Source organism: Vulpes vulpes, chromosome 6 (genome assembly GCF_048418805.1).
Source record: "Vulpes vulpes isolate BD-2025 chromosome 6, VulVul3, whole genome shotgun sequence".
Classification (NCBI taxonomy): Eukaryota; Metazoa; Chordata; class Mammalia; order Carnivora; family Canidae; genus Vulpes; species Vulpes vulpes.
This window is the reverse complement of record NC_132785.1, coordinates 108,060,243-108,071,585: the sequence shown is the minus strand read 5'-3', so window position 1 is coordinate 108,071,585 and position 11,343 is coordinate 108,060,243. Positions and strand designations below refer to the sequence as shown.

Below are 11,343 nucleotides of genomic sequence, written 5' to 3'. Positions count from 1 at the left end.
GTCCACTATGACCTCCACAATGTGGCTCTGATTCCTCACCTGCCATGCACAATCTGGCTCCACCACCTGCTCCAGCCTCAACCTCTGCCCACATCACCCTCCTTTCCCAGAGCCATGTGCCTCAGCCCTTTGTTCTTGACCCTGGGATACCCTCTTCCTCTCAGGAGTTCTGCATCCTCCTCATCATCATTCAGAAGCTGCCTCTTCCCTTACCACCCCCCCCCCCCCCAGGCACATTTAATCACATCTTCCAATTCCTACTGACATCCAGGGTAAGTGTTGCATGTCATTACAGTTTGTGTATTTGATCTGTTCCCATCTTCTTGCCCACGCAAGTTTTGTGCAACCTACGGGCCAGGATCTAATCTGATCCATAGCAGGTAACTTGATAAAGGAATGAATTCAAATATGACTGAATTAAGGAAGAGATCCTAGGGGCCCCTGAGGACTGAGAAGTGTTTTCAGGGTCTGTAGTTGGCTATTGGGCCACCTTATAAAGGTTCATCCATTTTGTAGCAAGTATCAGAACTTCATTCTTTTTTATGGACACATAATATTCCAGTGTATGGAATATACATTTTGTTTATCTATTCATGTTATTGGTACACATTTGGGGCTTTTCCACCTTTTGGCTATTGTGAATAATACCGCTATAAATGCTCGAATACAAGTATCTGTTTGAGTATGTTTTCAAATTTTTTGGATATATATACCTAGGAATGAGTTTTATGTGTCATACAGTGCTATGGACTGAATGGCACCTCTCAAAAATCATTTTGAAGCCCTTACCCCCATTGTGATGACATTTGGATGTGGGACATTTGTAAAATAGTAGGTCCTGGGAGTAGAGCCCTCATGATGGGATTAGTGAACACAAGAAGGGGAACACAAGACAGCACTCCCCTCTCTCTGCCACTCTGCCATATGAACAAACATGAAGGGAGCTGTCTACAAGCCAGAAAAAGTGCTCTCACCAGAACCCAACCGTGAGACTTTCCTAGCCTCCAGAACTGTGAGAAATAAATGTTTGTTATCTAAGTCCCCTAGTCTATAGCAAATTGTTATAGCAGCCTGAACTAAGATGTGGCAATTCTAACCTTTTGATGAAGCACCAAATTGTTTTCCACAGTGATTGCACCACTTTACATTCCCACCAGCAACGTACAAGGGTTCTGATTTCTTCACACCCTCAAAAACATGATATTTTCTATTCGTTTCCTTTTTAATATAAGCATCCTAGTGAATGTGAAGCAATTTCTCATTGTGATTCTGACCTGTATTTCCTTAATGACCAGTGAGGGTGAAGAGGTCTTCATATGCATATTGGCCATCTTTAACTCTTTGGAAAAATGTCTATTCAAATGCTCATTTTTAAAAATTACCTTGTCTTGGGCTTCTTGGGTGGTGCAGTTAGTTGAGTGTCTGACTCTGGCTTCCACTTGGATTGTGATCTCGGGGTCGTGGGGTTGAGCCCCACATGGGGCTCCAACCTCGGTGTGGAGTCTGCCTGAGATTCTCTCTTCCTTCCCTTTGCCCCCCAACCCCACACTCATATGTACATGCGTGAATGCTGTCTCTGGAATAAATAAATCTTTTTTAAAAATTAAACATTAAGTTGTCTCTTTGCTTTTGATTTGTAAGAGTTCTTTTTATAGAGACTGGATATTAATTTTTTTTTAAGATTTATTTATTTGAGGGCAGCCCGGGTGGCTCAGCAGTTTAGCGCCACCTTCAGCCCAGGGTGTGATCCTGGAGACCCGGGGAGTCCCACGTCGGGCTCCCTGCATGGAGCCTGCTTCTCCCGCTGCCTGTGTCTCTGCCTCTCTCTCTCTCTGTCTCATGAATAAATAAAATCTTAAAAAAAAAAAAAGATTTATAATTTATTTGAGAAGAGCATGCATGTGCATGGGATAGGGGAAGGGCAGAGGAAGAGAGAATCTCAAACAGACTCCCCACTGGGCAGGGAGCCTGACATAGGGCTGTATCTCACAACCCTGAGATCATGACCTGAGCCAAAATAAAGAGTTGGTCCCTTAACCGACTAAGCCACCCAGGTGCCACATATATTTAAACTCTTATCAGATAATATGATTTGAAAATAATTCTCCCACTCTTTTAGGTTGTCTTATTTTTTAAAGATTTTATTTGAGAGAGAGAGAACACAAGTGGAGGGCGAGGGGCAGAGGGAGAAGGAGCAGACTCCCTGCTAATAAGTGGGGAGACTAACTCAAGGTTCTATCACCTACTATCCTTTTTATTTATTTATTTAAGGTTTTATTTATTTATTCATGACAGACACACACACACACACACACAGAGGCAAAGACACAGGCAGAGGGAGAAGCAGACTCCATGCAGGGAGCCCGACGTGGGACTCGATCCTGGGTCTCCAGGATCACACACTGGGCCAAAGGCAGGCACCAAACTGCTGAGCCACCGGAGCTGCCCTATCCCCTACTAGCCTTTTTCTGTTCCAGGATCCAATCCAAGGGCCACATTGCATTTGTTTGCTGTTTCTCCTTAGTCTCCTCCAACGTGTAACAGTTCCTCAGTTTTATTCTTCATGACCTTCAGACTTTTGGGAAGTACTGCTCATTTATTATACAGAGCATATGTAGAATGCCTCTTGATTTTAGCTTGTCAGAGGTTTTCTCAGGATTGGATTGAAGTTGTAAATTTCTGGCAAGAATTGCACAGAAGTTATATGCCTTCTTACCAGTATTGTTAAGCTCTATCTCTTGATTTCACTGGTGTCTGTCAGGTTTCTCCATTGTAAAAAGTTACTATTTTGATCCTTTTCCTAAGAGAAGGGATGGCATTGAAGGGTTTTAAGCAAGTGACTAATTTCTAAGATTTTATTTATTCATGAGAGACACACAGAGGGAGAAGCAGGCTCCATGCAGGGAGCCCGATGTGGGACTCAAACCCAGAACTCCAGGATCATGCCCCATGCCAAAGGCAGACACTCAACCACTGAGCCACTCAGGCATCCCAAGTGACTCATTTAGATGTGCATTTCAACTATACCCACCCCGGGGGAACCTGGGTGGCTCAGTGGTTGAGCATCTGTCTTTGGCTAGGGTCATGGTCCTGGAGTCCTAGGATAGAGTCTGGAATCAGGCTCCATGCAGGGAGCCTGCTTCTCCCTCTCTCTGCCTGTCTCTGCCTCTCTCTCTGCGTCTCTTATAAGGAAAAAGAAAAATCTTTAAAAAAATAAAATAAATTTACAAAAATGCCCTTCTGGGTGCAGTATGAATGTGGGAAAGACCATATCAGCATATACTGCAGTCCAATAGGTGATGATGGAAGTGAGAAGTGGATAGATTTTAGAGATATTTAGAAGGTATAATCATAGGGCAGGTCAATGAGATCATGCAGTCTCTCTGATTTAATTGGTCTGCATTTGGATTTGGACCAACATCGTTTTACAAGCACCTAGATGGGGCACCTGGCTGGCTCAGTTGGTAGAGCATGAGACTCTTGATCTCTGGGCTAGGAGTTTGAGCTTCACATTGCAGATAGAGGTTACTTAAAAGATTAGATAGAGGGGATCCCTGGGTGGCTCAGCAGTTTAGTGCCTGCCTTTGGCCCAGGGTGTGATCCTGGGGTCCTGGGTTTGAGTCCTGCATCAGGCTCCCTGCATAGAGCCTGCTTCTCCCTCTGTGTCTCTGCCTCTCGCTCTCTCATGAATAAATAAATAAAATCTTAAAAAAAAATTAGATAGATAGACCCAGATGATTATAATGTTCAGCCACATTTAGGTGACAACAGATAATTCTACCCAAAGCCAGAGAAACTAGGAGCTGAGCTTAACCAGCAACATGCACAAGCCACAGAACTACACTGTTCTAAGCAGGGCTGCGCTGGGGCAAGGGGAAGGCAAAGCTACTCAGATGCTCTCTGAATACCTCCCACCAGCCTGTACTTCCCTCCTCCCAGACTATGGCCTCCCACCAGCCTGCACGGTGGGGGCTGCAGCCTGGAATAGGTGAGGCATGGGGGAGGATCCCCTGCAGCCCTCCTGCCCTCCACCATCCCGTCTCCTCAGGCAGGTAATACCGTGAGCAGATGCCTGTCTAGCCTCCTCCTGGCTCCCCACAGATCTAGGTCCCCCTGCACCCCCCTCCAGCTCTGCCTGGCAGGGAGGAGCCGCTAGAGTTAAGCGGATTTCATGCTATTTTCAAAGTCATTTTCCATGGAAATTTTTTTATACCATTAAACCTACTTTCTGCTGCTCTTCTCATCTCCCTGAAAGCTTCCTCCTTCTCTTCCATGAGATAAATCAGTAATGGGAACATTTAGGAACCTGCTAGTGATACTCTAAGGGTGTCCTGGGGTATCATGAGCCAAGGTTGTGGAGGAGAAATCACACTAAAAATGCCTGTTAGAAGTCAGGCCAGGAAGATGGGCAGACAGCCCCTGGGGCAGAAGCGGGCTCTCCTTGCACTTGCACACACTCCGGAGCTTTGCCTCTCCACCTTCCAGCCCCACCCTAATAACTGCCTTGTCGGGTTACCTGTCCTTCATCCTCCCATGACAGCCACTACACTGGGACAAGTGTTTACAACCAGCGACCGAGGTCATCTGAGGAGCAATTGAGGCATTTCCCAGAGACCCCTCCAAGGACTCAACATTTCTGAGAAAAGTTGACCCTGGGAGCTACGAGTTGGCGGGGTCAGGATGAGCTAGGAGATGCCAAAGCCGGCATATGCCTCCTTGTGAACCCACTGCACTTTGTTGTGCATCCTGTAGGAAGTGTCTATCATGTTGCTGCCAGCAAACGGAAGCCTTTGTGAGGACAAGAGTTGAGGCCAAATGACTTGTACCCTCAGCTCACAGCATAGGGCTCAGCCTGTCCTGGGTTGCTGGACAGGAGCCCGTTACATCTGCCAGACCCTATGTGAGCAAGTATGACCTAGCAGCACAGCCAGAAAATTGGACCAGACTTGCGCAAGGAGTAGCCTCAGATATGATCTGGCAGGAGAGATGTGCTCAGAGGAGAGGATGAGGATGGCCTGGACAGTCCAAGTCCCTTCCTCATGATAATCTAGCAGTGTGGAACCACATGAAGTCTGCAGTGTTCCTCAGGTCATGCAAGATGGAGATGTGAGAGAAAATTCTAGGATGACCCCCAGCTTTCTGTCCAGTTCAACTGCTAACCTGATGCCAGCAGCAACCAGCCTAAAAAATACTCAAGAGAAGAGCAGGTTGGTGGGGAATGAGCCCAGATTGGCAGTTAGTGAGGCTGAGGTGCTGGTGAAACATCCAGGAGGGGCAGGTGAGGGTTTCTCAGGGCTCAAGAGCCACCCAAGGGCCCAAGTGCTGGCCTCCAGAGAAATATTTGAAGAGCAGCCTCATGCAGCAAGGTAGAAAGATAATCGCTACCAAAATACAGGACTCCTTCCCCCAGGGGATAAATATATTACAATTTTTTAAATAAAAATTTTCATTAAAAAAATTAAAAAATTAAAAAAAAATTAAAAATTTATTCACCTTTCACCTAATCACTTTTTAGGATGAAGTTTTTACATTCAAAATTTGTAGAACCAGCTATTACTCTACAATGGCACAGAATGTTAGAAGACGTAGAGCCAGCCTCTCACATATTGTTTTCTTCCTTTATTCACAGTGTTCATTTCACTGGAATTTCTTTCTACATCTGCCTTTGAGAAAGTGGTGCAAAACATACAACTAACTTTAACAAATGTCAACTTCAAAACCACCATGAAGTATTCTTAGCAAATATAGTCTCACTGTTTAGGTATAATCTGCCTTTCTAAGCAATTATGGAGAAAACGATTTTTCTACACAAAAATAATTTAACTGTACTAATAAAAGTCTCCAAATCAATAAATATTGACATATCATGTCTATCTTATTTTTTTCCAATAGAAGCTAAAGTATCTCACTGTGGCCTTGAGACTCAGGGCTGGCCTTGGACAAAAGGACCTTTCAGTCTTGGAGCAGGAGTATCTTTACAGGGCAATCTGGAACAAGAATCTCCCTGGGCATTACCTTACTCCAAGAAAACAGGAATTAGAGTCTCAAACTCTACATGATTGTTACCCATAGTAAATGCTCATCTAGGACTTACTCTGTAATCCCCATTTTACAGATGGAAAAGTGAAGTACAGCAAGGTATAGCTCACCCATGTGCACATGCTGTCTCTCCAATGTCTAAGACTATCATCAGTAGGTCTGGGTGGGGCTCTGGAATCGGGGTTCCTAACCACCTCCCCCAGGGACTGAGATCCGGGTGCGTTTTAGATCCCATTGAGATATTGCTCAGGCATCAGATCTGCTCTGGTTCTGAGACCACATGGGAAGGACAAACAGAATCCAGAGCCCCAGCTAGGGGAATTCTCAGGAGGGAGGTTGGTACCACCCTGACAGCTAAGGCAGTAAGGGCTTGTAGGCTGGGGGTTCCAATCAGCCAGACCAGGCTAGGTCTACCAGCAACTCACTGGTTTCTTGCTGCACCAGATCGCCACCTGCTGGCTATAGGTGGCCACCACAGGACAGATTTAGCCAGATCATTCTGGCATTTGTCAGGATGGACGGTATGCGATAGTTTGAAAGGAGAGAATCAGTTATGGAGAGGAGAGCAGCCACTGACCTAGATTAGGGGGTTGCTGTGGGATGAAGAAAAATGGCCAATGAGAGATATTTAGGAAGTACAATTGATTAGATTTAGTAACACTAACCCCAAAGGCCAACAGCAGGAAAAGCATAGTGGCCCCATTACGTTCATCCCTTCTTTCAACACGCTGCAGCACCTACTATGTGCCAGCAACTAATCTTCCTGCTAGGGGACACCTGGGTGGCTCAGCGGTTGAGCATCTGCCTTTGGCCCAGGACGTGATCCTGGAGTCCCAGGATCGAGTGCCACCATACAGCTTCCTGCATGGAGCCTGCTCTCCCTCTGCCTATGTATGTCTGTCTCTCTCGGTGTGTGTCTTTCGTGAATAAATAAATAAAAAGCCCTGGTTTACATTGAGCTTATGCTCTAATGGGGTGAGTGGGGGTAAGAAGTAATCAAATAAGCAAATAAACAAGAAAATTATCAGATGGGAATAAACACCACATGGAGAATTTAAAAGGGTAATGCAATAGAGACTCAGATCTGAATGGTAAGGAGCCTGCCACCTAAAGGTGTTCCAAAGGAACAGATGAGAAGGCCCTTAACATAAGTGCAGCATGTTTAAGACCCAAGGTAGCCAGTGTGGCTGGAGAAGGGCCACGGTGGGACAAGAGGCAGGCAGAGCTAGTCAGGGGCCAGACTACAAAGGCTTTTTTTGTCAGGCAGTGCAGGGAATTCTGGGTGAAGGGGAAGCCTCGGACACATATTAGACAGGAATGTGAAAGAATGCAATTTCACTTAAAGCACTCTCCAGCTGCTCTAAGGACCATGAATTGTACTGGGAAAGAGCAGAAGGGAGACAGACAGGAGGTGGAGATGTGGGTCGGTGGGGATGGCGACAGCAGAGGGAGGGTTCTGGGCCACTTTGGAGTCAGTCAACAGGCCTTGATGGTAGACTGGATGTGGGGGTGAAAAAAAAATAGAACCAAGAAAGACTCCCCAAGATGGTGAGGATGACAGCCATTGCAAGAAATGTCTTCCCCAATGATGCCACACCTCAACAAGCCTTAAAATCCAGCCCACCAGAGGGGGTTTGCAGTTTAGCCACTCTGAGGCTCACAAGTGTCCTGTCCTGACCTGGACCTAGGCCTGGGCCTAGCCTGCTTGGGCGCAGGATGAACACTAAAGAGAATGCCTAACAAGGACCTGACCTGACCCTTGTGCTGGCCTAGCCTGCGAGAACACCTCATCGGAGTATTTTTCCAGGCGGCCATAGTCCTATCCCCAGCTGGAGATGCACCCCCAGGTCACCTCTAGATCAGATTCTATACGGAATCCCCAGAGCAATCCCTCCCCATCCCCCAAGCCCTAGACCCAGGAATGTCCCCTCCAAAGAGAAATGGTCATTGTTGGTGCCCTTAAACCAAAAGGAATGTGGAAATGAACAGGCACATCCTGACTAATCAAACACCAGAGACCAAGGGCTATGGGTACCACAACTCTTTATTTCTTTGGTTTTCCAACTTGACTCTTGGACAATGCAAATTCAGTTACTTGCCTGCCTGGTCACTGCATGATCCCTCACTGATGGGGCCCAGGCTCAGGGGAGAGGCTGAACAGAAGGACGAGTGTCCCCAAGAGCCATCCAGACTGGCAGAGGACTAGAGGCTCCACAGCAGATGGGCCAAGCACCAGCAGAGACTCGACCCTCTCCCCCAGCCCCTTACCAGCTCCTTGCAAGGGACAGGCCAGCACCTCAGTGATCTAGCTCAAGGCCTTCCATTAGAGGTTCTTCCTCTATACCCTTACTTCTCATGCTGAGCCTGGCACCCTCTTCTTTGGGGGTACCAGAAAGAAGCCACTGACCTGCTCCACCTTTGACTCCCATTGTTTCTTTGGAAATCATCTTTGAGTAATGAGGGTGTCAACCCCCAAAAGAAACCAAAGACATATATTCTGCCTAAGGGGACAGATAGCCATGTTAGGTTACAGTACTTCCTTCATCCCCAGGAGAAGTTGAAAGCAGCTTTAGCTAACAAACCCCCTCAGAACCCCCAAACACAGACAGTTTCCAATACCAGCTGGGGGGTGGGGCGGGCAGCCCACCCACTTAAATCAAAACAAAAAACTAAAACCAAGACAATAAAAAGCAAGAATGGCAAACAACCGAAGAGAACAATTCTGGTCCTGTAGCTCTCTGCAAGAGACCAGATGGCTCATTTCTGGCTCCGTCTGCCTTAGAGCCAGGAGATAGCACAAAGCTACCCTTGGATTTGAGGTAGACACTGTGGGAACCAGAGCAAAGGGCATCATAGCCAAGCCAGAGGCGAACTTAGGTCCCTGACCCTGTCCAAATGGGCCCCCTCTCCTCCCAGCCCCCTTCACACCTCCTCGTCAGCCATCCACCAAGGTGAGGCCATCATACAGTGCCCGCTTCCACATGTAGTAGGTAGAGCGGGCCGTGAGCGGAAAGAGGGCGCTGAACTCCTTGAAGGAGGGGAAACTCTTAGACTGGAAGCGCTTCTGCAAGAACAGCTTGGCCTGGGCCTTGAACTTTGTGGTGGCGAGCATGTCCATCACCAGCACCTGGCCGTCCCTGCCACCCGCTGCTGCCTCTGCCACAGGGTGGCTGGACAGGAACCTGCTGTGGGGCTGGCCCTGGGTGATGGCCCCCTCTCTGGAAGGCCCTTCCTGGGCTTTCCCTGGATCCTCTCCTGGAGAAGCCCCCACCTGCAGGGGGGCCCCAGCAGGGGGGGCATTCACAGCAATCACATCTCCACCAGCTTCTTTCTCCTGCTTCTCCTCAGCTGCCTGTATCCCCACTTTGCCCAGGGTGGGGGCCTGCATCTGGAATTTGGACAGGTTTCTGGGCCAGCTCCGGGCAAGACTCTTCCAAGCCCAGAAGGTGGAGGGCGAGAGGCTGGGGTAGCGGAGGCGGAAGCGACAGAAGGGGAGGTGCCCACTGAGCACCTGCTTGCGGGCAGCCCTGCGCAGGCGCCTCTGCCAACGGGACAGGGGCACCTTTGGGGGCAGAAACTCGTGGGGGGCGGGTGGTCCCCCCACCGTTGCTTTGCCTGCCCCCTCTCCCACCTCACTCTTCCAAGGGAGCAGAGCCTCTTCCGGAACAGAGGCTGGCTGGGGAGCCCCCGGGGTGGACAGGGCTGGTGCCGGCTTGAAGCTGGGGTTCCTGTGAAGGGCCTTCCGGCGCCAGTTGTAGTACGTGGACCGGGAGATGCCGGGGAACCTGCGTTTGAAGCAACGGTAGGGGACCAGCGTGTTCAGGGAGATGCAGTGCTCCAGGTACAACTTGGCCCGCTGCATTAAGATCACTCCAGGGCTTGACGGCCGCGAGGAGCCTCCCAGCCCCTTGGCCCCCTGCTCCTCCTGGGGGGCCAGGGCTGGGCAGGTGCCAGAGCCCAGGAGCTCTTGCTTCCAGGCGTAGTAGGAGGAGCGGGAGATCTCGGGGAACCTCTGGAGGAACTGCTGCAGCGACACGACACCGCCGCGGTGGAAGCTGTCCTGCAGGAAGTGCTTGGCCGAGAAGCGGGCGGCCACCTTCTGCCGCTGCTCCTGCGACTGCCGCCGCCAGCGGTAGAAGGTGGTCTTGGTGACGCGGTAGCGCCGGCAGAGGTGGGAGTAGCGGAGGCCAGGCTCGCGGTTGAGCAGCTCCAGGGTGTTGGCCGAGGCCGGCAGCGGGGCCAGAGGGCCCGGGGCAGGGCCAGCGGCACCTTCGGCCTCCACCTCCTCCAGCCCCACCACGGGGGCAAAGTACTGGTGGCGGAAGAGGTGGCTGGTGAGGGGCTGGCCGGCCCACATGATGTGCAGCGTGGCCGGCACGTGGTCACAGCGGCGAGGCCGGATGACCCGGTTAAAGTAGGGCCGGATCTTGAGGTTTCGCATGGGGTAGATGGAGTAGATGTTGCGTTGAAGGACAGAGGCCAGGGCGTACAAGTGCCACACGTTGGAGAAGCTACTAGGGAAGCAAGTGGCCTTGACGTCCGCGTCGAAGATGGCCTCCAGGGTGGCGGACGGCAGGCTGGTCATCTCAGGGGACTCCTCAGAGCACAGGGAATAGCGCACGGCCTGCAGCATCACCTTGGAGTCGATCATGCCCTGGAGGTAGTAGTGTCTATGCAGCAGCATCTCCACCACGGTGCGGGCCCGCAGCTCCAGGCTGAACCCCACATCACCCCACAGCAGCACGCTGGCCGCCTCGAAGAGCAGGCTGCCCTCGCCTTTGCACACCAGCGGCAGCATGTTCCGGGGAGCATCCTCCGGGTACAGGCTCAGGGCCACGGAGTCCACCTCCAGCACCTGGGGGCTGGAGCCCCCCTCCCGGCTGGAGGGGAGGGTGAAGGACGACAGGACCTGCTTGGCCTCCAGAGCAGCACTGACCAGACCCTCCAGGCCTTCCGATTCCACCGCCTCCTGCAGCTCCTGCAGCACCTGCTGTATCAGCTGCTCCCGAGAGGTCATCCTGCCAGGACAGAGGACAGAGGGCAGAGTCAGGACAGGGTGCCCAGACACCCAGCAATGGAGACCTGCACCTTCTCACCTAAAGATAGTGCCCACCTACTCTCATTCCTCCATAGGGTCTAAGTGCCTCCCAGGCTTTAATCACTCAGTGGTAGTGAGGAAGAGCTGGGTCTCTGCAACCTGGCTTTGAGTTCTGGTTCTTTTTTATTTTATTTATCTGAGAGAGAGAGGGACAAAGAGAGACAGAGAGAATGAGTGGAGAGAGGGGCAGAGAGAGAAGCAGACTC

General features: G+C 50.3%; 1 protein-coding gene across 1 annotated transcript; it reads right to left on the bottom strand.

The window, feature by feature from the left end:
- Positions 1-8,974: 8,974 nt before the first annotated feature.
- Positions 8,975-11,056, bottom strand: VRTN (vertebrae development associated). The gene has a single exon (XM_026008660.2). The coding sequence runs from the start codon at positions 11,054-11,056 to the stop codon at positions 8,975-8,977; it is 2,082 nt and encodes a 693-aa protein (XP_025864445.1).
- Positions 11,057-11,343: the final 287 nt, after the last annotated feature.

Excerpts from the sequence above, each read along its gene's own strand:
- VRTN (XM_026008660.2), bottom strand. The coding sequence starts at position 11,056 with ATGACCTCTCGGGAGCAGCTGATACAGCAGGTGCTGCAGGAGCTGCAG.